Genomic DNA, 23,255 nt, shown 5'->3' on the forward strand with positions numbered 1-23,255 from the left:
TGGATACAGATTAATTCCTGTGCCCTGGGCATAGTGTTCCTCCATTTTTATTATAAATATATATATTTCCTATTTTCAGGAAAAATACTGTATCAGGAAATTAACTGTGCTACAGATGCTAAAAAATGCATCTTGCATGGCTCAGAGCAATCATCATAGTCATTTTTCTACTTTACCCATTTTCAGTTCCTTGCCACCGTTAAAAACAATTGAGGAAGGTGTATAATAGAGGTGCTGCAATTTTCCCCTAAGGTCTCTACTTGCTCTTTAATTCAGTTAAATCCTCAACAGAATATTTTTCCACATACCTATCCAAAAAAAGTCAAGAGGTTAACAAGCTACCTGTGACTTCAAAGCACTCTTTTTAAGTGCTTTCTTTATGGTATTCCTCAACACATGGGTGTGCCATGGACTTCCCAGAGGTTTGGGGGAGGCAGTCACACTGTGGCAGGACTTGGCAGCCCCTCGGCAGGGTTGAGCAGAGCCCCACAGCTGGAGGGGCAGCTCTGGACATCTCACAGGAAAAAGCCATCAGCATGGAAGCATGCCAAAGTAAAGAATCCTGCTGGCCTTCAGTTCCAAGCAAGAAAATCCCATAACAGAAACCATGCCACAAACATCTGTGCTCTTGCCTTGGCCAGGTGAAATTACTGCAGTGGGCTGCTAATTGTCCTTTCCCTGAGAACGGTCTGGGGGCAGCAGTGCTGGGGACTGTGCAGTACAGAAGGAGCAGTGGTTGCACTCCCCAACATGCTCCCCATCCAGGCAGTCCTGCTCCTGTGGACTGTGTGTTCACCAGCTGGGCTTGCAATGGGTCGCCTTCAGGCCTCCCAGACCAGCCAGGGTCACCCTGTCTCCACTGAGGTCTGTCAGCCCAGGACTCTCTGCTTGAAGACTGATGGGCTGAGCCACCCTGTCCTCCAGGCTGCTCACAGAGACACACCCATGGCTGGCTTGTGCACAGGGAACAGATCCTTCCCTGGATAGCTCACCTCACCCTACAGACACAGATCTCCTTTTGCTGGGGCCTGGTGATTAGAGGGGTGCTCCCAGTGCCAGGTTCTCTTCCGCTGCCTGGCTGTATGCTGGGACACACTGGCTTCATGTGCAAATTTTTCAAATATTTTGCGTTGTGGTTTTTCATGCAGTGCTCAAGATATTTTGCAAAAGGCACCTTATAAATTGACTCAATAAATACACATAAAACACCATGTTTAATCCTTCCTTTCACATTCTTCTCTTCATTATTAAAATGTCCCCAACCTGCTGACTCCCTCTCCATCCTGTGTTTAGGCCAGTCCAGTCCAACTTAAAATACTTTTGGCTTCTACAGGAAGACTGGAAAATGACTATTTTATTTCAAGAAAGCTTGTTTTGGACTAAAATCAGACCTTGTAAATGGTTGAAGCAAAGAATGGCTGTAAGGACTCTCACATCAGGTGCACAAAATAACTGCAGCATCAGTTGTGTTTTCGTGCCAAGGGCCATGCCAGTACCATACAGCAAGACCTCCACTCACCAGCCCTTCCTCATTGGGGCACCCTGAATGGGAAACCACATATACAAAAGAAGAAAAAATTCTCAAGGACAAAGAGGCTAAAGGACACACAGACACATAAACAGTTGAGCAGTGTGGGTAGAGCCGTGGGGATGGGCAGGACCTGCCCACACCAGTGGTGGGACTGTCTCCCTTGTAAGGGTCAAAAAGGTGCCTGACTGCAGTGCACGAGTCCTAAAAGGTGGGTCCACCCCTCCAAAAAGCAGGTCAGATGAGCACTAGTTTGGAATTAACTTTAGAGGAAGATCCATCAAACCTGCTTTGGTTTCCTCGTTTCTATGGTGTTTGTATCATATCCAGCACTGGAGATGCTCAGCCATCCAACTGTCTGCTCACATCAGCCTCCAGGTCCCATCTTCTCCTTGCAGCCCAGCTCTGTTCAGCACCAACAGACCATTTCCAGCTTTCCATGCATTAAAGAAGTAATGGGACAAGCCAACAAAAAGTAGTGAAGGTCAGATTGTGATGATGGCAGTTTAGCCTTGCTGACCTGTGCTCTGTACCTCATAGGTTTCCTTCAGCAGCTGAGAGATGGGGAGAGAGAGCAGAGTAGTAGAAGAGCATTTTGTACACCAGAGGTAGGACCTGAGAGTTCAGGGTTTCTCCTGTCACCAGGGGATAGAATCTCATCTGAAAAAAATGAGAACCAAGCTTTGCTACCTGCGTCACAGCCACGAGGCACAGTGGGAGGCTCAGGCCATCCCTAGGGGCAAGAGGGCATGGTCATCTGACAGGACTCTGGATGACAATTCCCAGAGGATAATATCCATGTTCTTTAAAAACCACAAAACTGCTAAATAGAGTTTCATCAGACAAGGGGTCAGAACAGCTGAGAGACCACACTAGCCCAGATTTTGTTCTGGAGCCCTAACCCTGTGGTTTAACTTTCAAAAGAGATTTCTTTAGGGATCACAATGTTCTGGGCAAGAGACCTTTGGGACCTCTTGGGTAAATGTGGGCATTTCTTGTATTCATTACCAGCCTCTGGCTGCATTAATACCTTAGCTATTTCATCACAGGCCTCTCATGCCTGTTAATATGTCTTTTGGACTCGTTTCAGCCCGCAAGCCTCCCAGTTCCACAGTTTTGCTGTACAGCCTTGTCCTTTTTCAGAAGAAGCTGAGCACTGTGGTCTGGAGGTTAAAACCCTGGAGACTTATGCATGGGACAGCTGGCATCCATCCCTGGCTTGCTGCAGCCTGGGCACCCCTTTTACTCTTTCTGTCCCTCTAAGCCCAACAGAGAAATCCTGTTGGCAGCAGGGGAGCTTAGCCTGTGATGTCTGTGGGAGTGGGAATTACCTGTGCATGAGTGCATCCGTCTGTATCCAAAGTTCTCACTTCTCACCCCAAAACATCGTGACAGCACTGAGGCCAGGCAGAACGCTGGCTCAGCCAGCCAACACTTGTGAAGCTTTAGCAAGACCTGAATGACAGGGAGATTAGGCTGTTCTGTCCAGTAAATGAAGGGATAAACTCATCTTTTGACACAATTCTATTTAAAGATGGCCACAGGCTCAAATGGAGCTTTGTCTTCAAGATCTAAAAGGGGAAAGACCCAAGAGTCCTTTTCATAGGATTTTTCTGGATTTTTCTTTTTAGGAGTAGCTTGGTCCAGAGATCAGGAAGAGCCTGCACACAGAGCCAGAGATAGCAAACCCAAACCTATGTGCTTAACAAAAACTAAGCCTTGAGAAGTGGGCATGACGATGACCTTCAATGCCTTCTGTGGGAGGAAGCTGCACAGAGCATCCAAGGAGCAGAGTCCAGTCCCTGCACCATGAACTCCTGGTGGCTTCCCTGCCCATCCCCTAGGACAGATGTCCTTTTGTCCCCTTTCCCTTGGAATCATCTTGGAGGTGTGGAAATAATGGAGCTTATGTGCAGTTTGGGGGTTCTCATCTCTTTGCAAAAGAAACCTGATGGGGCCAAAACCCCAAGCCTTGGGTCATGGGAGTTGGAAACTAAATGAGTCAGGCTGGCCAACTGGGACTGGCAAGATTTTGGCACTGTTATCAGGCTGTTTGAGAGGGGCCTTCCATGTAGCTGGGTTTGGTACCACCTAAGCATGGAGGTTTTGTTCCTCTTCAAGTCTTTTAACAGTATTTGAATGAACAATTAGCCAAGCTGGTCAGAAGAAAGGTTGTTAAAATGTTGTTGCTTTTCCATGCTAAAAAATGTCATTATCCTTGATCTCTTCATAACATGTTTCTCAGGTTTCGGATGAAGAAAAAAAACCTGTGAGACTTTCAGCAAAGGCCCATAAATTTTATTTAAAAGACAATAATCTCATAGTTGGGATTATTTGGTCAGTTTCCATGAAAAATCTAGGAAAAAAATCCTCAGAGAGAGATGTTCCCTGTTGAAATACTTAGCTTCACAAAAAGGACTGGTTTTCATTGTAGGAAAACAATTTCTGTAAGAAAATTAAAGCATGTCTGATGAGAGAGTTCATATGAGTTTGGTTCAATAGGAGCTACTGGATCTGGTATTCTTCTATTCTTAGCCCATCACACTCTTTTTGAAACTGTCAGTAAAGGAACTTGAATCCTATAACCAGGTAACTAAACAAGATTGACATGTCTTTGCTCTTTCTATTATAGACATGGATTTGTTGTTATTCTTGAAGGCCTTAATTTTCAGTATTCATCAGCTTAACAATTGCCCTATGCCTTCAGCTCATTAACTGCATCAATGAAAGGAATGTATTTGATTTATATCCATCTGCATCCAAAACCATCATGAACGACACTTTTTAACATGAACAATGTAGTCAGCAATAAGAGAAATGTCACAGTGCTTTCCTGGATGACAATAAACTGATAGGTCTTGGAATTTTTAAAGCAGAGATAAGGTAAATTAATTCAGTTGTTCCTCCTGGTGCCAAGTCTGAAGCTGATGCCTTGCCAAATCTACTATAGAAGTGCAAATTGTTGAGGAAAAGCAATGAAAGATATGAACTTGTCACTTACTTTCCTGTTGCTCCAGACAGCATCTCAAACCACCTATTCCAGAACAGCTGCCTCCGTGGCACACACATTGTACCCAAGGAGAAATTCTTGAAGGAAGTCTTCCAGCATGGTCCACCCAAACACCTCTTTTTTCCGCAGCTTCCATCAAGGGAGCAAGTATAGGCCTCTCCTGAGTGAGAGCTGCAGGTCATGACTTCAAAGACCTTACCTATGGGTAGTAGCACAAGGAGAGAGGAACTGAAAAGAATACAGACACTTCTGCAGGCCCAATAAAACTTTTCACAAGGCCAGACATGCAGATAAACTGTCTTATTGCTATCCAAAATGTACAGCACTCCTCCTGCCCTCACTTTTAAGGGAAGGGCCAGAGGTTGCATTAGGCAGACGTCTGGTTCAAAAAAACTATCTGACCATGCTTATACCTATCATCAAGCCCACAAGATACCTATATTTGCTTGCCTTTCTTCCCATAAATGTTGTTGTGCAGGACCAATCTCTGCAAATAGTTTTCACGCTGATGGCTCTGGAAACTTAATCCATTTGTGCCTAGAGGAGAAGCCATCAAGCTGAACCAGCAAAAGTTTTAGTCCAGCCAGGAATGGAAAAAGAAGAGCCTGTCTTTTACCAGTGCCCTCTGCCGACACTGGGCTGAGTTGGGCTGAGTTTTGAAGCTGGGGCTGAAGTATATGGGAAAGAAAAGACTGAGAAAAAAAAAGATGGAGGGTGGTCCTGAAAATTTCTAGCACTAGAACTATTCAGGAGACTGGATGATCAGTGTTCCCTTCATCTTACCTGAGCCACTGCTCAGAGAGCTGCTGTGGACCACTTGAGATGACCAAGACAGTTCATTAGTTCATCAGTTCACTAAAAGAAATGATGATCTACATTTTGGTGAAGGATTCTGCTTCAGCACCAGGCTACTGAACAATGCAGTTTGCTGTTCAGATATAACTCTCCCTCTGCCTAACCCATAAGCTCAGAAACCAGCCAGAAGAGACCAAAACAATCACTCAGTCTGAACTCTTACACAAAACAGACCACAGAGCCCGCCCCAGTAATTCCTGCATGAATACACTGCAGTCCTCTGGAGCCACTGGGAATACAGGGATGGAAACAATAGCTTCGAAAGAACAAATCAAACTTACAAAACAAAACAAAAAAAGGAAGGGGGGGGCAATAAAAGTCGTGATGAGTCAAGGAGGTAATTATGTGTGATAGCAGGGTTCCTGTGGCTGGGGACCGGCAAGAGACACTGTCTGCATCCAGTGCCTGGGATGAGCATGACAGAGCAGTTTGTGCTGCAGAGAATTAAGTCTCCAGACAGAAGAAAGGCAGCCATCCGAGATAGGGCCAGGCCTAACTCAGACACACACAAGTCATTAAACTAATGTCTCTTAGCTAATTGCACACACAGAGACATATCGTGCAAGGAAAACAGCCTGAGAAACAGCCTCGTGGAATGGGCATTAAACAAACGCATTAAGCAGGGGAACAGTAATCCTTTCTGGATGCCAGCAGGGTGTGAGGCATTTCTCATCCACAGGACCGCAGCCATTCAGTCACACTCAGCCCACGTGAATCCCACAGGATCAAGAAACTGCAAGAAGCTACAAGCCCCCCATCATTGCTTTGTGTACAAAGGCTCAGGGCAAAGAGGAAGAGATGTGGCTGATGATACATGTATGCTGTTAAATTTACCTCCCTGGAAAGGACTGTGAGCCCCAGGTTTAGGTTTAGTATTAAAATCATGAAATGCGAGCAGCAGAATGAGGCCAAGACTTCTGGGTATTTACAGCTCTGCCCATGTTCACCCGGTGATTCAACCCACCATTACTGGGCTTCTTAGAAAATAGCCATGAGTCATCCACACCATTGGTTCCTTCCTTCTTCAGAAAACCCCCAAACCAGGAGGGTGAACATGGGAAAAAACCTTTTTTTTTAATGAAACCATTCAGCCTCCCACATTCCCTCATCTTTTCTTATGTCAGGTATCTGTAAGCCTCAGTCTCCTCCAAGAAGAAGTGGAGGAGCAAAACCTTTTGTGTATTTAAAAAAATGTTTTCAAAAAGGTTTTTCTCCTTCAGATCCTTCAGCTTTTCCTCACAGGTTATGGTTTTGAGACTGATGAACTTTTATGTCTGCCTCCCACAGACAATTGCTAGTCTCCAGCCACACAGATCCTGGAGCTGCCAAACTTATGAAGACTACTGTGACTGTAAATGGGAAGAGTCAGAAGAACATGCCTCCATGGCTTCCTCCATGGAGAGGAGAAGACAGAAGAAAGGCAAGCAAAGCAAAAGCAGCTCATCACATGGTCTGAAAACTAGCTTTCCCTTGGGCCCCTTCTCCTCACATCTCCGACAACCTCAAGCATGAAGATGTATAAAACCCCCAAGACCTCAGTTCAGCTGTTGTGCCTCTTGCTGTGCATGCCTTAGCTTCTCCCCAGGGCTAGCAGCATAAAAGAGTGGAAAACCTAACTCACGAGACAATACTGTTATTGTTTTCAAACTGGAACGTGCTAAAAATCCTCCACCCAGAGGAAAGCCCTTTTGTGCCATGAACAGGCCAAACACAGTCCAACTCTTTATCAGCAGACTGGGAGGAGAGGCATATGGCAAGATGTCTTTCCTAGGATCCAGAAAAGCTAGGACCAGGTTTCTCTTGGCTGTAAGCCCACTCTTGGGTATTGTCTACTCTGTGAATCCCTTAGTCGTGCCACCACTCTTCCCAGTCCTGTCCTGGGAGGTCTGCTTCACCATCCTTCCTTGCCCATCCCCATCCCTCAGAGCATTTGTCACCTTCCCAACCATCAGAAAAACCCCCACTCAATTTATCTTCAGCCTGCCCTAGCCCTGCATAGTCCTCACATCCTCCCCTTCTCCAAACACATGTGCATTTTAAGACTGAGAAACTCCTGTCAAACAGGAGGTGCTTTAGGAGAACAGGACTTTGAAAAGAAAGGGCCTTGCCATGTTAGCTTGAGGCGCCTGCCAGACAACAGCCCAGCCCCTGAACACGCAAGGAATTTTGACCTCACATAGTGAAATTTCCTAGAACTTTAAACCTTTGTTGTTGTTGTTGTTGTCGTGGTCCTTTCTTTGGCTCTCTCTCACTTTTCAATTTTCCACTTGGCAACCACGTTGAAATTATGCAAGGAAGCAGCCGCTGCTTAACTGCAAATTATTAATTAGCTGCCAAGGAGTCTGTGCATGACTGCACGCAGGGCAAGGGGGGCTGTGTCCTACATTACAAAATCAACGGAATGGCTTGGCATTGCTTTTCTGCCCAGAGATATAATTTAGTGGTGAGTCTCTATTTGCTCTAGAACTGATTCCTAAAAGAGAAGGCACTTGCAGAGTCTATGGAGGGGGGGAGGGGGAGGAGAAAACCAAAAAAACACCCCACCCTTGGTGACCAAGGACTGATCCTTTAGCTGTTGAAACTCTTTCCAAAGAGCCTCGATTGCTGTTAAAACAAATACTAATTGTTCTCAGCTAGGGGCTGGCTACAAATAGTCTGAACAAAGACATTCTGCTGTAAAATATCAATCTGACAAAACTGAGAAAGATTTCAGGTGCTCAGGGCTACCCAGTTCTCCAGTTTTCCTAAGACTTACTGCCACCTCAGCAGGAGAGGACACTCCTCTGCTGAGACAGCATGTTTGGCCCCATGCACCCTCCCAAACTGCTGCAACACAACAAGAGTAGGTTTGCACAAGCTGTGGCTGAAGGCACTGAGATTTTCAGTGCTGTATGTACACTTTGCCCTAGACAGTCTCTGCTCACAGGACCTCATAGTTTAAATACTCGAGACCAACAAACATACCAGGGGGGATCTGTTCCAATGGGTAATTGCCCTCATTGTTAAAAATTAACAACAAAACAATAATCGTAGACAGCTGGGCCTTTCATGCCTTTTATAGCAACATTCCCACAGCTCCACAAGAGACACTGTTAGGGATTCACAAATAAATTTTCACACCAATTCAGGATAAATCCTTAGCCAACTGTTTCAGATACCTTCCCAAAAGGGAATGGTCACTTCCCACGTGGCTCACCATGGCATATCTTCCTGGCATGCGTATCTCAGGCAGCAGGGCTGGGGGCTTCAGTGCTTGTAGGAGCCAAGCTCCAGATGATGCTTGTGTCCCCAGAGCTGCTACATCCCTCATTTTCTTTGTGTTTTAACCCACAGCATTTCCTGGCCTTTGCACTGAGAGAGACTTGAGAGCCTTTGGTCACATTCTCCCTTTCAAAGATTGTCTTGTGCCAGATGGCCCAAGGCAAAGGGAGGCTCGAAGGGAAGTGTAAGCATATAAAAAGCTGCGGCCAGTTCATCTTTGTGGTGATAGGTAGCGGTGACCAGGAGATGGACTTCAACTGCATAGAGAAAAAACCCCAGCTCCTGCAAGCCAAGCTGATAACCTAGGAGAAGACTGATGGGAAGGGTGGAGGGAGGTTGGTCAGCTGCAATGACATGCATCCTACAAAACCAAAAAAGCGTGCTTGGCTTGGAACGCTCTGAGTGCCAAAGCCTGAAGTGGTCTTGAGACTGTCATTTGAAGACAGACCTCAGCTGCACCCTGCTTGTCTCAGGCTTGGGTGTCCCCTCCTTCTGCCACTCATAACAATTCATATTTCTGTATGCCAGGAAGTGCTAACCAAGATCCAGGGTGTGGGTTTGCAAAAGGCAGGAACAGCCTCCTGCAGCTCCCCTGGATGCTGTGGCTGATCTCTGACACTCCACAGCCTGACACAAAACCAGAGCAGGGTGATGCAAACCATCACATAGACCCTGTCAGGGTTAGCAGGAACAGCCAGTGCTTGTCCCTGCCCTGGGAATCAGAAAGTGTCAGTAGTCCAGACCAAGAAATATCCCTGGGGAATCTGCTCCACTGATTAATCAACATTGCACTTAAAATCAAATAACAAAACAATAATAGTAGACAGATGTGTTTTTCCTGCCTTTTATAGCAACGTTCCCAACAGCAGAGTGAGGGACATTGTTTTGGGCTCATTAACAGCTTCTGGGACATGTTTATGCCTTTATCTCTTTTTCCATGGCTCACCTCTTACCTGCTGGACCCCACTCGCCAGAAGGCAGCCAGCCTCCCACTTCCGCTGCTATAAACCCAACATCTGGCAGAAAAGTACACAGACAGTACTGGGTTTGCATGGCAAGGTTTCAGTAGCAGGGGAGCTACAGGGGTGGCTTCTGTGAGAAGCTGTCAGAAGCTTCCCCTGTGTCCAACAGAGCCAATGCCAGCCGGCTCTAAGATGGACCCACCCCTGGTCAAGGCCAAGCCCATCAGTGACAGTGGTAGCACCGCTGGGATAACAGATTTAAGAAGGGGAAAGAAGTTACTGCAAACAGCAATTGCAGCCAGAGTGAAGAATGAGAACATGTGAGAGAAGCAATGGTGCAGACATCCAGGTCAGTGCAGGAGGAGGGGGAGGAGGTGCTCCAGGCGCCGGAGCTGAGGTTCCCCTGCAGCCCATAGTAAAGACCACGGTGAGGCAGCGGTGCCCCTGAGGCCATGGAGGAGGGAGAGAAAATCAGGAGTGAAGCTGTGTCCCTGGAAGAAGGGAGGGGTGGGGGAAAGGTGTTTTGAGTCTTGATTTTCATTTTCTCATAACCCCACACTGATTTGATTGGCAATAAATTAAACTAATTTCCCCAAGTTGAGTTGAGCAGCTTTGGTGGGGACGTGGCATCCAGCCAGGGTCAGACCAACACGCAGACACATGCAGAAAGCTCGGTCCTAGCTTGGGTGAAGTTTAGCATTCCTTCACATTCTGGGTTGTGGAAAGAGTTGTTCAAACCAGGCTCATAGCAACCTTTTAGACGTCGCACTCAGAGTTATGTAAAATATTTTTCCTGCTTTGGTAGCTGGCAAACTTTGTTTTATAAGACAAATGGAATTTATTAATGCAAAATATTTATCAAGTCTTTTTACTTTTTTTCCCAAGGGACTAGAGAGGTTGACCAGGAGTCTTTCATCTTTGTTGGCTTCTGAATATTAAAAATGCAGCTGATTTAGAGCAAAACCTCAAGTCAGAGTCTCTCTCACTTCCATGCAACCTCTTTTTCTACAAGTGATGGAAAGTTTTGCCTTTGACAAAGGTACCATCTTCCTGCAGTGATGGCAGGGAATGCTCCTGAAATGTATTCTCAAAGGCTTGGGTGATCTCCGTCCTGCGGATGAACAACAGAGGTAAACAGCAGCATGCAGGATCCTCTGTGCCCAGCTCTCCCCAGTGGGCAAAACAAGAAGATATTCCATGCCTGAGGGGCCTCATATCATTGAGGAGGGTCCATGCAAAGTAAGAACATGCCAAAGAAAAACAGGAAGTAGTGGGAATGGGCAGGACAGTACACAGGACAAATGAAGTAGCCTGATCCCTGCACTCTACCAACTCTGATTGACGATCTCTACCCATTGGATGCAAAAAAGTAACACAACTGGGAGCTCTACCACCATTTCTAATGCCTCAGATTCTCCAAGTGAACAATGTGAAGTGATTTGTCAGTGCTTAAGGTACATATTGTAAGAACCATCACTGCCTGCAACTGCCAAGCACTGATGTGGCAGTAATAGTCCAAACCAAAGCTCTTGGGAATGGGCAGGTTGCTGATGGGCTCAGATCACAAGCCTGTTTTTAGGGCTGTGAATCTTCCATGCTGTCTGATTGTTTATCATCTTCTATCTTTTCTTTCGACTGTTTTCTTTGTTCCGACAGGTACCAGTATAGTCTGTATCTGAGGTCCACAAGGACTACCACAGCATACACAACATTTCTGTCAGAGGTAGACCTAATTTGGAGCAAACATCTCTTGCTTGCTACAGGAAGTTGCATTTCGTTCTTTTATATTCCTCATGCATGAAGAAGAATACACTTGATTTGGGTTAAAAATTAATTGTTTAATGCCTAAATTATTTATTTTTCCCCTTCTTTCCTTGCATGACTTGGGTTTCGGCTGCATTTAAGGAGTTTTTTTAATGTTCCATTTACAGAATTGCCTTTTAATCTCAAATCTAATCCATTACAGTAACAATAGTGTCAAATCCAACTGCTTGAATGGAAAGAGACATGACTGATAGAGCCCAAGATCCTATCTTCAAGCAATCAATTTGGCCTCACAGCTGGGATATTAGAGACAATCTTGCTTTGCATCAAAACTTCTCCCTTCAAAGGTGAGGATCAGTAGTAGGTGGCAACTCAGAAGAACTTTATTCAGTTGAAAAAGGCAAATGCCCTCTTGGTCCATCTCTTAGCATCTCCAAATAAATAATATTTGGAGGAATCAGGTTCTCCCTCCACAGTTTCAGAGAACTGGATCTGTTCCAGAGTTGCCTGGGGGAGAGCAAAGCTGTGACTTACAGGACATTTGTCTCAGGGTGGGGAAGGACTGCAGAATAAAATGTTCCTTTTACAAGAGGAGATTTAATCAAAGAAATGGAGAAGGGTCACAGAGCAAATTCCTGAAACCAAACTCATGAGTTATAAATAAATATTCCCTGGTGTGAATAGAGGTCCCTTCAGAAAAGCCCAGTGAATCAAGGCTGAAAATATTACGTTTTGTTGAATAAAATACAACGAAGAAATAATCATGAACAGGAGAGCTGCCAGGTTCAGTAGGACCAGTTCTCTGCTCCCCAGATTGATGGGCCCGTTTCACAGGAGCTGGACAAAGTCACAACACTCCTAGGAGAGAGAGTGTGAACAAGAAGCACCTTAGTGGAAAAGTGGGGAGTCATCATTTGGCCTGACTACCCTTCAAGCTGTCTCAAGTATGGCCTCCCCTGTGCCAAGGTCTGGCCTTGACTTTCCAACCCTCTGCTTATTCCAGGCTGTAATGTGATGCACTCAGGCTCTCTGGCCCCACAACTCAGTTTCCTCTGTGGCACCTTCCCTGCATCCCCTGCTGAGCTCTTTCCATGAAGAGCAGGCAGGACTTTGAGCACAGGAAGGGGAATCTTAACATCCCAACCAGAACACAAATGCTTGTTCCCAAGGTGGGTCCATAAGATGACTGAAGGCCAGGACAGCAAGTCAGAGGCAGAGCTCTCCACATGCTTATGGCAAGATTGTCTCTGGTGAGGCTCAAGGGAGGTTTGTAACCTGACATACTGATGGATGCCAGACTCCTAGGATAAGGTTTAGGGACACATTGGGGTTTCAGCGGTGCTGCACTGGCTTCTCCCTGCTTTCTTTGCTGGCAGATACCAGAGCAGCACTGCCCTTTCCCTGGGGGAGGGAGAGCTGCAGCCCAGGCCTGAAGCTCTAATCTGTGAGTCCCTGCCTGCGGCAGGCACCACCCTCCAGGGCTGCTTCTGCACCAGTATAAGCGCTGGGGAGGAAACAAAAGGGGAGCAGGGCAGCCTCATTCACTTGCTAATAGGATACTGAAAGAAAGACATCAAATCTACGATTGCCATGCAAGAACACAGTCCAACTTGCCAAAAACAGAGGAAAAAGCAAGACTAGGCAAGGGACAAGAGGAAACAGATTCGTTTTTTCAGAAGCACCCCAAAATCCACACTTTCTACTCAACAGGAGCCCCGGGAGATTGAACAGGCAGTGACACCAAACTGTTGAACACCAAACAAGTACTTTTTTTCAGCTCTGGTTAGAAAAATCCTTTCTTGCAGAGCTGCCATACTTCATATGCTTAGAGCAACAGTGTACAAAAAGCAGGGTTGGGATTTTTTGGGAAAGAAGGTGGAAAAAAAAAGAGCACAAACCCTGCACTGGGAAAGCCACACCGATGAGCTTGTTAACATTTGAAGAGACTGCTTGGCATGATTCCTTACACAGATTCCTGCCAAGAATTTGCAAGAGGAAAGTATATTTAGCAATCCAAGGCATGCCAAAGCCTTGTCAAGAGAAAAAAAACTTTTTGAATATGTGGAATAGCAATTAGACATTTTCTAAGCAGCCATTTTCAAAATGCATTCAGGCATCTAATAAGGGCACCTGAGGCATATCCACAACTCTGCCACACTCCATGCTTCAAAAGACATCCGCTAAGATCAAATACTCAGAGGAAGGATATGTTACCGATGGCAACTGCCCACTTCCAGAGCACTGGGGCCAGTTTCAAGCAGGCAGTTCCCTGTCACCTTGAGCCGCTGGAAATACACAGTCTCATGCCACTGCAAATCATTCAGTAGCATCCTTTAAGGAACCATTTCTCTGAGAAAAGCTGTGAGCCCTGCTGCTCAGCTGGGTAGCAGAGAGATGTTGCCTGCCCACTTCTTTCACAGGAGCTGGACTAGCTCTGTAATGCAATGTTTCCCCAAGTGGAGCTGCTGAAAATACAGGTGAGATGAGAAGTAGGTGGAAGCTTGGACAATACATAAAATCAGATGGTGACTTGCAGCCCGTTAAAGTGGTGGTCACATCAGTCCCCGACTCTGGCTGCTTCTCTTGTTGTCCAACATTCTGAGCTGCGTGCAAAGTCAGCAATAAACTTCATCACTGAATCTCCTTTCTTTCTAGAGAGAGACCTAGCAAATTGTCCTTGGACAGGGTATATTGACACCAGAAAGGTGACTCATCTGCATCAGTCACTCTTGTTTCTGAAGTGCCATTGGAAATCTCCCTGGGATGCAGCATGGAGGAAGAGGCATGAAGTAGCTCAGAAAGGCAATGGGCAGCCCTTGGTTGTGTTCAAGGATGAGGGCAGATGACCATAGAGTAATGGCAAGAAATTTGCTGTTCATAAAAGTTAGAAAACACACTGGGATATGCTCCTCAAAACATGGTGCCCATTGCTTATAACAGTCAAATGCCTAAGAAAGGATTTGAGCACCTGCACACAGCCTGAGTTCACACCACCTTTAAGTCAGGACACAGAGAAGGGGCAACCAACACCTATGGCTGATGTTTCTCATCCCTGTGAGCCCCAGACCCCAACAGTCTTTAATATGTGGCATTTTACAAACACCAATGGTGCCCCATGATCCAACCAAACAGGCTGTCAGTGAGCAGGAGGGAGCAGGAAGCACAAATGGGGTAAAGCCAAAGCAATTATTTTCTTTTGGAAACAAGTAAGTGCTTAACAGAAATCAGAATGAGGAGAGTTGAACTGTGCTTGTTCAGTTTTTTATTTCCAAGTTCCTTTGGGCTCCTGACATACCTTTGGGCACCTGAAATGCCACCCCAATTACAGCTACCATCCTTGATCCTGAAAGAAAAATCCCACGGGACTGACAAATTGCTCTGAGAAAGAGGTCCCCTTCCCACCTGATCTTCAAAAGCAACCAAAATCAACACACCTGCACAGCCACACCTATAGAACATTCAGTCAGATTTAAAGTCACCATTTCTATCAAACTGTTCTCCAATTCCCAGAGCTGTAGCAATCCAGATGGGTCAGACGCTGCCATAAGCTCACACCTTCCAGGACAGGTGCCAGCATCTAAGATAACTCTATCCAAATTCCTGATTAAGGCTCAACAGCAAATGTATGGAAAGCAGTAAGCAAAATTGCTTAGAATTTCTGTTTTCACCCTAGATTCCCAGAGGAAACAAAAAATTTGTAGGATCAACTGGCCAAATCACGTAGTTGTCAAAAGAAAAATTTCTCCTACAATATATACAGCATTTAGACAGAGACCTGACACAAATTCAGTTCTGTTAGAGGTGATAAATGACAGACAAAATCCTTATCTCCAACCTCCCCATTCCTATTTTTACCTCCTGATGTCTTTTGTCACAGATTCCCGTTTCAGTCTAAACTCAATACCGTGGCCTGTTTGGGGAGGGGGGTTGGTTAGCATGAAGAGCTGAGCTGAGAAGCTACAGTGGGCGTAGAGGTGAGCAGAGCCCCTCTCCCGAGTGGAAGGGAAGGCGAGAGGATGCAGCAGCCTCGCAGCACCGCGCAGCAGAGCGGCAGTGTCGCCCGCTGGCCGCTCGCAGCATTGCCGGTGCTCTGACCGCAGCATCCTTACTCCTCCCGGCCCCTCCACCTTCCTTCCTGCTCTCACTTTGGGGAAACCGGTGGAATTGGCAGCCCTGAAGATTTCCCAACACAAAACGCCTTTGCTGAGGATCAGGCCAGAGCACCATGGCACAACAAGCCCAGGAGGTCTGAGGGCACAGCCCATCCATGCAGAGTATGGATGGATGCAGCCTACCCATCCAGGATGCAGGTAGAACCACACAATCCAGATCAAAAAGATCATCTCATATCCTTACCTTCTCTTCCTATTTCCACCCTGCCCAGCTTCTGCCCTCTGCAAATATAAATCGAAAGGGTAATTAACAACTTCCTCAGTAGGAATAGAAGTCACCTTAGATAAGATACCTGTGCAATCACCCTGGGATATCAACATAGCAAAACATCCTCTGCACCTGTCAATGAATGGCTACTTCAGAGCAGTTGAGCTTTATCAGAAACCTGTACTTCAGTTATGACCTCTGCATCGATGAAGAAAGCATAGTTGTGTGCAGAGTCACATCTCTGCATGTGAAAATGTGACCCAAGCACTCCGAATCAAGAAAAAAAAGCAATGAGCAGAACAACACTGTCCTGCTCCTCGGAGAGGAAATGGAGGGGCAGGCACTGAACTCTTCTCTCTGGTGACCAGTGATAGGACCCAAAGGAATGGCCTGAAGTTGTGTCAGGGGAGGTTTAGGTTGGATATAAGGAAAAGGTTTTTCACCCAGAGAGTGGTTAGACACTGCAGCTGGCTTCCCAGGGAAGGGGTTACAGCACAAATCCTGTTAGGAGGTGACATGAGGATATGCAGATTGGTAGGAATGACACCAGATACCTGAATACATGCATTTACTTTAGTAAGGGAAGTTTGAAGCACTGAATTAAAAGGAAAAAAAAAGTTTAGGAAACACGTTCAGAGACGCTGCAGTCAAACTTCTGAGCCACAGACTTTTGGCAGCTTGGGAAAAAGTTCCTACTTAGGTCCAGTTTTGAATTGATCTTTCGAAGATGTCAGGCTCATTAACGAATTATTAATGCTGTAGCTCATCACCACCCAAATCTATTTAAAGCTTAAGCTGGAGCAAGAGCAAGTGATCCCTCTGCTACCTCCTTACTATTTTTCCTCCAGCAGCTACCAGGGTTATTAACAAGACTTGTGTTTCCTGACCTGTATTGTTAAGGACAGGAGATGTCCTGCAGTCACCAAAAAACCCAGACAAAACCAAACCTTAAACCAAACAGACAAATAGATCATGAAAGATGTTCCAGCATCTTGACAGTCCAAATGGATGATTTGGAGGCAATTATTAACTAAAACATCAGCTTTTTGTCCAAGACTGAATGTCCCAAGAATTGGCTCAAAATGAAAATTTATTGTTGCAACTCAGTATGGATTAGGCAACTCAAACATACAGATGTGGGAACCTGCTACCAGACCAAGGGAGAGTGAGCCATAGAGAGCAAAGCGTTCAGGTGGACTAACCACAAGATCTGCACGTGACAGAACACACTACAGGCCATAGTACACAATTATAGGTGGTCGGCGCTGGAAGCACAGGTCAGCAGCTCAGGTTCATCCTCAGCAGAGGATGAGCTGCTCTTTTACCATTCCAGTCTCCACCAAGCCATTCATACTGCTCTTTTTCTCTCCACCTTGCAGCTCATGGCCTAGTTTCCCCAGCCTTCCTCAGAGGCAAATGGGAAGAGGCAGAATAATGTTTTATGTGTTCTCTCCTCCCTCCTTAGATCTGTCCATTCCTCCACTCATGGAGCTCTATGCTATTCCTCAAGGCACAGACATGAAAGACATACCAAGGTGAGCCAGGCTTCTTCAAGTTATTTAGTTTTCTTCAGATTCATCTCAGAGCATTCAAGCAATGAAGTGTGCAATTAACTGGAAAGGAAAAGTGGGTTTTAATGGCTTCACTAGTAAAAAGAGCCACTTAACTACTGGACAGCACTACTAACATCTCCATAGTTATACCTATAATTCCAGTAGTGTACTGAGTTTGCATGGCAAGGGTTTGGTAGCAGGGTGGCTACAGTGGTGGCCTCTGTGAGAAGCTGCCAGAAGCTTGCCCTGTGTCCAACAGAGCCAACGTCAGCTGGCTCCAGCATGGACCCACTGCTGGCCAAGGCTGAGCCCATAGGCAATGGTGGTAGTGCCTCTGGGATTTTGGATTTAAAAAGGGGAAAAAAAACCCCTGCAACAGCAACTGCAGCTGGGGAGAGGAGAGTATGTGAGAGGAACAGCTCTGCAGGTACTCAGGTCAGTGCAGAAGGGGAGAGAGGAAGTGGTCTGTGAGAGACTGAAATTTTAAAGGTTAACGAGCAGCGGGTGCTTTGCTGACAATGTGCAAGGTAACAGCCCAGGTGCAGAGGGGGTGCATGCACACCACCACCAGAGGATAACCACGACAAATGAACTTCTGTTTAGCAAAACACTGTTTTTTGAGCAAGATAAGGGAGAAGGCTGGTAAGAAGCAGATCCTGTGGAGCTGGGATAATGCTTTTTATCAAGCCAATGTCCTTCCTTACACAGCTGGCTCAGGTGTAAAACTCCTTCCACCCACACACCACCAGCTCTCACCACCCCTCGCCTCAACTTCCCCCCAGAAGGTATTGGGATATTCAAATTAACACGTAGGCCTGAAGGTGTTCATCCCTTCTGATGGGGCATAACTGGCCTGAGAGGCAGCTGTCATGTCTTAGAAGGTGTCATAAACTATCAACAACTTACTTCTGGGGCCTTCCACCCGAGACCAAGACCGCACATCATCCACCCTGTTACACCGGACAGTGTAAACCCCACCCCCATCTCTAGGGGAGGTACCTGGGTGTTCCCACCTGAACTCAAACATCAATTAACCCATTGAACTTTGTGTTGTACAGATTCCCCCCAACCCCCACGGATCAAGACCGTGACCTGTCACCTTGATCAACATCTAAACTGCATCAAGCCTCATTACTGGATCAACAGCTGGTTGCATCTTTCCTCTCCACTATCTACTCTTATGTATTTTCATAAGTAGTATCTTTATACTTTTATATTCATTTCTATAGATAGTAACCAAACCAGCTAAATAGCCCCTTTCCATTGCAACCAAATTGTTTTAAAATAAACCGTATATATACATATATATATATATATATATATATTTATAAACACCATTCAGTGTTGTTCCACTCTAAGCCACCCCAAGGGATCTATTAAGAAGATCTATTAACAAGAACTTTGGTTACCCTACCTTCAGGGATGGGTCCTGACAATGCCAGACCAGGTTCCCCAGCACCATGGTGAAGCAGCTGTCACCCTGCAGTCCATGGAGGTCCACAGCGGAGCAGAGATCCACCTGCAGCCTGTGGAGCACCCCATTCTGGAGCAGGGGTATGTCCAAAGGTGGCTGTGACACTGTAGGAAGCTCACACTGGAGCAGGCTCCAGGCAGGACCTGTGCCCCCATGAAGAGGAGTCCATGCTGGAGCAGGTCTGCTCACAGCACTTGTGACCCCATGGCCGACCCACACTGGAGCAGCCTGTTCCTGAGGGACTCCGTCCCCTGGAAGGGACCCACAATGGAGCCATCTGTTTGTGAAGGACTGCACCTTGTGGAAGGGACCCTATGCTGGAGCAGAGGAAGTGTGAGGAACCCTCTCCCTGAAAAAGATGGAGCAGTGTAGTCAGCATGTGATGAACTGACTGTGGCTCCCATTCCTTGTCCATGTGCTGCTGGTGGGGGGGGAGGGAGAGAAAAATCAAAAATTGAGCCTGGGAAGAAGGTAGGGTTGAGTGGAATCAACATTTGGTTTTCTCACTTTATTTCTCATTATCATATGATATGATTGGTAATAAATTAAAGTAATTTACCCAAGTCAGGTCTGTAATGGTAACTAGGTAACTAGATCTCTCCCTGCCCTTATCTCAACCCACAAACCTTTTCCTTGTATTTTCTCTTCCCTGTCCAGCTGAGGAGGGAAGCAATGAAGCAGCTTTGGTGGGCACCTGGCATCCAGCCAGGATCCACACGTAACACAACAGACAGAACTTCCTGCAGAAAAGACAAACATGATTGTACTCCATTATCACCTTTTTATTGGTAAAAGGACAGATCTTGACAATGGGAAAAAAAAGATGTTTCACATGGAAGTAGCTTCTACTGGTCTTTCAATTCCTTCAGTCTTCTGATGGCAGATTTGACTGTCACTGCAGAGGTGGTACTGGAGGAAGAAACAGAGTCATTTGCATGCGGCAGCAGAACAACTGTGCCACTGTTATCTTTTTTTAAAGAAAGCACAACTCATTTCGAATAGTTATCATCTGATTGCGCTGTCAACAGGAGTCTAATTCCACTTCTATTTTCATGACAACAAAGCGTAGGCCTTGGCCTACAGAAGCACATGCAGCTTCACAGGCTACATCTTAACCCAAACTACCCAGTCATGCACCCACCACATGCACATGGTGTGGGCTCAGCTGGCTCATGACTGTTACATGTGGAGCAACAGTGTCTTCTATCAAGATTGTGGGGGAAGGAGAGTAAAGGAGTAGGAAAGAGGACCTGCACAATAAGGGCTGTCATGATTCAGTGCTTTTACAACAAAAGGAAAACATGGTAATAATTTTTTTTTGGAGTAAATTTGGTTTTGCCTATTGCAAAGAATAGCAATCAAATACAATTTGATCCACTGCAATCAAATTTCAACAAAGCAGGCAACACCTCCCATGTCACTAACTCAAGACAGATCTACTTAATGGTTAGTAGATTAAAATTAAAAAAAAAAAAGATAAAAAATCAAAAGTTGTATTATGCCTCAGCTACACAAGAATAAATGTTGATAGGAGCTTCTTCATTTCCTTACTTGTAGGTCCAGGCACCACCAGCTACTGTCTTCATGCAGGATCCGCAGTGCCAGATACCCACAGCCTTCCTCTTCATTTTGGTCTGGAATAAAAGAAAAGAGGGAGAAAAAAAGTCACTCTCCATCAGCTGAAAAAGCCAAACAACCAACTTCAGGCGAGGACTTCAGCATCACACCACAGCATTCCTATAAGCCTAGTTAAGACAGGCAAGGATCAGGGAATCTTTTTACTCTGTTTCTGCAGAACAGGGGAAGTCCACCTGAAACACTTTTTCATTCAAAGTGCATCTTTTCTAAACGGATCATCAAAAATTCAGCTCTTTTTGAAGGAGAAAAATAGCAAGGAGATACCTTGGTCATAGTAACTGATACTCTGACCTGGATTTGGTGACTAATGTGACACCACTGTTCCCAGTACTCCCTGGACAACCCAAGATTGTTGTAAACCAGATACCCTTCAAACAGCATCTAAAGAGTGAATGGTGGGTCTTGAACTCCTCTCTCCTGGGCAAGTATCCCTCACCTTGCAAAGGTGTCAACAGGTTTGCCTAGATCTATGCCTGATTTAGGCAGCTCTGCAAAGGTGGTTATCAACATTCTCACTTCACATGACAAAGATACCAAGTTAAAAAAAAAAAACACAGAAAAACAATAACAAACCAACACAACCCTCCAAAAAACTGATGAAAATACTTTTAAATTCCCAGCCACTTAAAGATACCTACTCTACAGATAACAATAAAAAAATATCTGGACAAAGCACAAGCTGATGAGCCTCTTAAACTGTTGAAAACCAGATTTAACAGTGAATTTTGATTATGTACATGAGCAGGTAAGATTACTGCTTATCACAAATTCTTCCCCCTCCACAGTTATGCAGCACACAAAAGTATGCAACTGCCATCAAGAGTTTTAAGTGGGAAAAAGCAAGCTCTCTTCCTCCTCCAGGTATGCTGTAAAGCTACTGAAGGAAAAAAAAGGCCCAAATCATGTGTTAATTATCAAGATAACAAGTGTGATGCTTTAATTCTGTCAGATCTATTTTATTAGAGATGTAATGGCAGCGCTGCTCAATCTTTTGCATAATGAAACATAATTTATGTTTGTTTTCATTTAACTACGACTAAACATGCATGTGAAATGTGTATTATTGTCTTTTTCATGGATTCTGACAGTAGGCCAAAGCTCACTATACACTAATCACTGTCTCAAAACTAGTCATGTTATCCCTTTTGTATAAAAATTCCTGAAGCATCAAATTGCCTTTCTAGCACCAGAAACAATGTGATTCTTAAAGATTTTTTCGGGGTAAGGAGATCTCTCACCTTGCCACAGAAGGAGCAGGTATACTTGGCATGCTGGCTAATTTCAATCTTCTTCACCATTTTCCTAAGGGATGCACCGTAACGGGTCCCATATTTACCCACAATCCCGACCTTCTTGGTGCGCTTGGCCTGTTGGGAGGCAAACCACAGTAAGCTTCAACTGTACAGAGACTGCCATCTCCTCAGCTGCTTCCTTCTCCTGTCACAGCAGTGACCTAAACTGGGGCTGCTGCCTCCCGCCCCCATTGTAAAAACTGAGTGTTCACAGAATGGGTCAGGTTGGAAGGGACCACAGTGGATCATCTGGTCCAACCTCCCTGCTCAAGCAGGGTCATCCCAGAGCACATGGCACAGGACTGTGTCCAGATCGTTCCTGTGTATCTCCAGTGAGGGAGACTCCACGCCCTGTACTGGGCAACCTGTTCCAGCGCTCAGTCGCCCGCACGGAAGTTCTTCCACGTATTCAGGTGGAACTTCCTGCGCATTAGTTTCTGCCCGTTGCCTCCTGTCTATTGCTCGGCATCACCGAGCTCCATCCTACACCCTGGCTCCATCCTCTTGGCACCGCCCCTTTAGATATCCATACACATTAACGAGAATCCCTCCCAGCCATCTCTCCTCGAGGCTGAACAGGCCCAACTCCCCTCAGCCTGTCCCCGTAAGGGAAATGTTCCAGTCTCCCAGTCACCCTCTCTGCCCTCCACTGGAGCACTAGTTACGAAATGACGCCAGGCTGCCGCAGCCTCAGCCTCCCTCACGGCTTCTGCCGGGGCCCTTCGGGCGGCGGTGTAGCCGCCAGGCCCGAGCACAGCCCGGCTCTCTCAGGAGCGCTGTGCCCCCGCGCCCCTCACAGTGCAGCCGCTGCGCCCCCGGGGCCGGCTTATCCCCGCCGCCCCCCTGGTCGCCCTTCCCCGCTCCCTGGCCGCCTTCCCGCGACCGCCCAAGCGCAGCGCGCCGCTGTGGCAGCCCAGCACGGGGCCGGGGCCCGCTGGGGGACACGGCGCAGAGCCGGGCCCGGCCTCGCGGGCTCAGCGCGGCCGCCCCGGGGCGGATGGCGGGGGATGGCGGCGGACGCGCCCCGGCCGCACTCACCATCTTGCGCCGGCGCCGACGGGGAGAAGGAGCCCCGTGCGCAGGTCCGGGCGGAAGTGACGCGGTGGGGCCGGGCCGGGGTGGGTCCCGCTGTCCCTCCGGGAGACACCCCCTGCCCGGGAGAGTCCCCCTGAACAAGAGGGGGGAGCGCTCCCTGGAACAGAGTTCCCGGAGCGGTTGTGGAGTCTTCCTCACTGGCCCTACACGAGAACCGTCTAGATGCAGTCCTGTGCTTTGGGATGACCCTGCTTGAGCAGCGAGGTTGGACCAGATGATGCCTCGTGGGCCGTTCTGTGACACTATGGAACCCAATGTGAGCGCCAAGCGGTATATGAGCCATGAGCCCCAGCACTGCCGGAGGGAGATGCAGCGCGGGGGCTCAGAGTCCTGGGCTTCCAACCAGGGAGGTCCCACCAGGATAGGAGATGGGGCAGTTACATTCACTGACTTCGTTTTTAAAGAGAAAGTAGGAGGTAGATGTCAGAATTAAAACAGGAACA

General features: G+C 46.6%; 1 protein-coding gene across 1 annotated transcript; it reads right to left on the reverse strand.

The window, feature by feature from the left end:
• Positions 1–19,552: 19,552 nt before the first annotated feature.
• Positions 19,553–22,856, reverse strand: RPL37A (ribosomal protein L37a). The gene is made up of 4 exons (XM_027678888.1): positions 22,756–22,856; positions 21,664–21,792; positions 20,339–20,421; positions 19,553–19,696 (listed from the first exon to the last, which is right to left on the reverse strand). The coding sequence occupies exons 1-4, from the start codon at positions 22,756–22,758 to the stop codon at positions 19,633–19,635; spliced, it is 279 nt and encodes a 92-aa protein (XP_027534689.1). The 5' UTR covers positions 22,759–22,856; the 3' UTR covers positions 19,553–19,632.
• Between the last annotated feature and the right edge of the window lie 399 nt (positions 22,857–23,255).

This window comes from Neopelma chrysocephalum, unplaced genomic scaffold (assembly GCF_003984885.1).
Source record: "Neopelma chrysocephalum unplaced genomic scaffold, ASM398488v2 Primary Assembly neopelma1_44, whole genome shotgun sequence".
NCBI lineage: Eukaryota > Metazoa > Chordata > Aves > Passeriformes > Pipridae > Neopelma > Neopelma chrysocephalum.

Excerpts from the sequence above, each read along its gene's own strand:
- RPL37A (XM_027678888.1), bottom strand. Across the intron at positions 20,422-21,663 it reads CCTGCTCCTTCTGTGGCAAG|ACCAAAATGAAGAGGAAGGC; the intron begins GTGAGAGATCTC and ends CTTTTATTCCAG. Across the intron at positions 19,697-20,338 it reads GGTGGTGCCTGGACCTACAA|TACCACCTCTGCAGTGACAG; the intron begins GTAAGGAAATGA and ends TTCTTCCTCCAG.